The sequence below is a fragment of the Parus major genome, unplaced genomic scaffold, assembly GCF_001522545.3.
Source record: "Parus major isolate Abel unplaced genomic scaffold, Parus_major1.1 Scaffold361, whole genome shotgun sequence".
Classification (NCBI taxonomy): Eukaryota; Metazoa; Chordata; class Aves; order Passeriformes; family Paridae; genus Parus; species Parus major.
In genome coordinates, this window is record NW_015379292.1 from 101,735 (window position 1) to 104,883 (window position 3,149).

The window sequence follows — 3,149 nt, forward strand, 5'->3', positions numbered from 1 at the left end:
CCCGGAGCTGTCTCTGGCCCGGAGCTGCCCCCGGCCCGGAGCTGCCCCCGGCCCGGAGCTGCCCCCGGCCCCGCGGTGATGCCGGAGCTGGATGTGTCTCCAGCCTGACTTCCCCGGGTTGAAACCGTTCCTTTTGTCTTGAGGTTCCTGCTCTGCTGGGTGTGGAGGGAAGCTGTACGTTTTCTTCCACAAAATCTTCCCAGGTTTCGGGAATCACAGAACAGTCAGGGCTGGAGATGACTCAGTTCAAGCCCTGCCCAGGCAGGGGCAGCTGGAGCGGGTGACACGGGGATATCCCGGTGGGTTTGGGATGTCGCCAGAGGGGGACACTCCAGGCTGTCCTGTGCAGCTGTCCCAGGGCTCTGTCACCCTCCCTGGAAAGAAGTTCCTATGTTGAGGTGGAACTTTTTGGTTTAATTTATGTCCTGTTATTGGGCACCACCAAAAAGAGTCTGGCACCAACTTCTTGCCACTGCCTTGGAGAGATTTGTATGGATTGATGGGATCCCCTCTCAGCCTTCCCTTCTGCAGCCTGACCAGGCCCAGCTCCCGCAGTCTCCTCATGGCAGAAATGCTCCAGACCCCAAAGATGTTCCTTGTGCCCATCACTGATCCCTCTCCAGTAGCTCCTTTTCCTGTTCTCGTGCCCCCTCAGTGCCACAAGCACAGTTTATATGATAATTCTGTGCCAGCTGGCAGCTGTTCCAAACCAGTGCATCCCAGGTTTGGCTGTGTTTGGGCTTTGTCTGATCTCTGCCTGTCAGATGGTTGCAGCATTCATGGGATGGTTTGGGTTGGAAAGGACCTTAAAACCCACCCAGTGTCTCTGTCCATGCCATGGGCAGGGACACCTCCCGTTATCCCAGACTGCTCCAAGCTTTGGTGTCCACTCTGCCCTTGGATGCTCCCAGGGATGGAGCAGCCAGAGCTTCTCTGATGCTTCCAGCGCTCAGATTTGGTTCTTGACTGTGTCTGTAACTCCTGCATGTTCTGTCTCCTGCAGGCCAGCATCAGATCAGAGCCTGGCTGGGCAGGGCTGCCCCAAGGAGCTGCTGTTATTTTTTAACAAACGTGGGAGCTGCCAGGGCTGCGGGAGCAGCGGGAGGCGGCTGGCTTGTGTGGAGCACAGGAATTGGGAGTGTGTTTTTGCTCAGCTCTTGCTGTGTCTGTCGGGGAGTTTGTGTGGGGAGTTTGTGTGGGGAGTTTGTGTAGGGAGTTTGCTGCGGGTTGTTGCTCTTGGGATGTGAGCTGTGCTGTGTTTGTCCCGCAGCCAACACCGGTTATCCTGCTGAAGGAGGGCACGGACACCTCGCAGGGCATCCCACAGCTGGTCAGCAACATCAACGCGTGCCAGGTGATCGCCGAGGCCGTGCGCACCACGCTGGGCCCGCGCGGCATGGACAAGCTCATCGTGGATGATCGGGGTACGGTGCCAGGCACAGGGCACTGCAGCAGCCACAGCCACGCTGGGCTCGGCCTCACAGCAGAGCCTCAGCTCTGCCTCAGTGTCCCTGGAGAGGCCAGTCCAGCTGAGGGTTCCTGTGAGCTCCCTGGGGAGGTTCAGAGTCACTGGGGTGGATGTATCCAGTGTAGATCTGTACAGGACATGTCCCTGGAAAGGCCAGTCCATCCTGAGGGTTCCTGTGAGCTCCCTGGGGATGTTCAGAGTCACTGGGGCTGGATGTACCCAGTGTAGTGACAGTGCAGGACATGTCCCTGGAAAGGCTGGTCCACCCTGAGGGTCCCTGTGAGCTCCCTGGGGATGTTCAGAGTCAGAGGGGCTGGATGTACCCAGTGTGNGTCAGAGGGGCTGGATGTACCCAGTGTGGATCTGTACAGGACATGTCCCTGGAAAGGCTGTTCCGCTCTGAGGGTCCCTGTGAGCTCCCTGGGGAGATGCAGTCAGAGGGGCTGGATGTGCCCAGTGTAGTGACAGTGCAGGACATGTCCCTGGAAAGGCTGATCCAGCTGAGGGTCCCTGTGAGCTCCCTGGGGATGTTCAGAGTCACTGGGGCTGGATGTACCCAGTGTAGTGACAGTGCAGGACATGTCCCTGGAAAGGCTGTTCCGCTCTGAGGGTCCCTGTGAGCTCCCTGGGGATGTTCAGAGTCAGAGGGGCTGGATGTGCCCAGTGTAGATCTGTACAGGACAAACAGAGAGTCTGGAACCCATCTTCAGGTATTTTTGGTCATCTCTGTTTTTAAATAAAACTCATGATAGCTGTGGAGTTACTCAGCAGTTGTGGCTGACACTGACACTGTGAGGTCAGTGGATGTTCCTGGGTTGATTTTTAATCTTTTTTTTTTTTTTTTTCTGGGATGTGATTTAGAGATGAGCTTTGCCCTCACTTTGAAAAGATTTTTATGAAGTCACCAAATTAATTATTTTTTATTTCTGTTACTGAAGGGTGGAGTGAAAAGGCTTAATATTGTCTTTAAATAGCTTTTACAAATAGGAACTGTAAGAAATCATTTTTCAAAAAGATCATTTGATTTAAATTTATCTTATGATAGCTAATACAATTTCTAGGCTCTTTCTTCATGCGAGTATCAGACTAGAATATGGTTTTATCTGTCTGGGGAGGCCTTTGAGAAGAGGGAAATGAATTCCAAGCCTTTGTTGGTGTGGAAAGTTGTTCTGCTGTCAGATTGACTTGACTGAATCTGCTCCACAAATGGGCTGGAAGGACTCTGTTCTGGTGGAGCAGAGGAGCCTGCTGAGCTCTCCTGGGAGCCCCAGGGACAGGGTTTTACCCCTGGTGGTGTCAGGCTGCCTTTAACTTCCTTTTCTCCATCAACCCCAGGCAAAGCCACCATCTCCAACGACGGGGCCACCATCCTGAAGCTGCTGGACGTTGTCCATCCTGCCGCCAAGACCTTGGTGGACATCGCCAAATCCCAGGATGCAGAGGTGGGAGGGGAGCCTGGGGTGCAGCACGGAGCAGCTCGGGTGGCACTGCTGCCCTGGGCTTGCTGCTGGGAATTGCTCTTGGAGTGCTGGGATTTATTCTGCCTGCTCTGGAGCCAGGCTGGGGGAGCTGGGAATGTTCCCTTGGAGAAGGGGAGGCTCCAGGGAGAGCTCAGAGCCCCTTGCAGGGCCCTGAGGGGCTCCAGGAGAGCTGGAAGGGACTGGGGACAGGAGCAGGGAAT

General features: G+C 55.1%; 1 protein-coding gene across 1 annotated transcript in view; it reads left to right on the plus strand.

The window, feature by feature from the left end:
• The window catches only part of CCT7 (chaperonin containing TCP1 subunit 7), a 14,075-nt gene that overhangs the window by 654 nt on the left and 10,272 nt on the right, over positions 1 to 3,149 (plus strand). The window contains exons 2-3 of the mRNA XM_015616172.3: positions 1,271 to 1,424; positions 2,804 to 2,910. Coding sequence (XP_015471658.1) covers positions 1,271 to 1,424; positions 2,804 to 2,910 — 261 coding nt within the window. The remainder of the gene's footprint in view (positions 1 to 1,270; positions 1,425 to 2,803; positions 2,911 to 3,149) is intronic.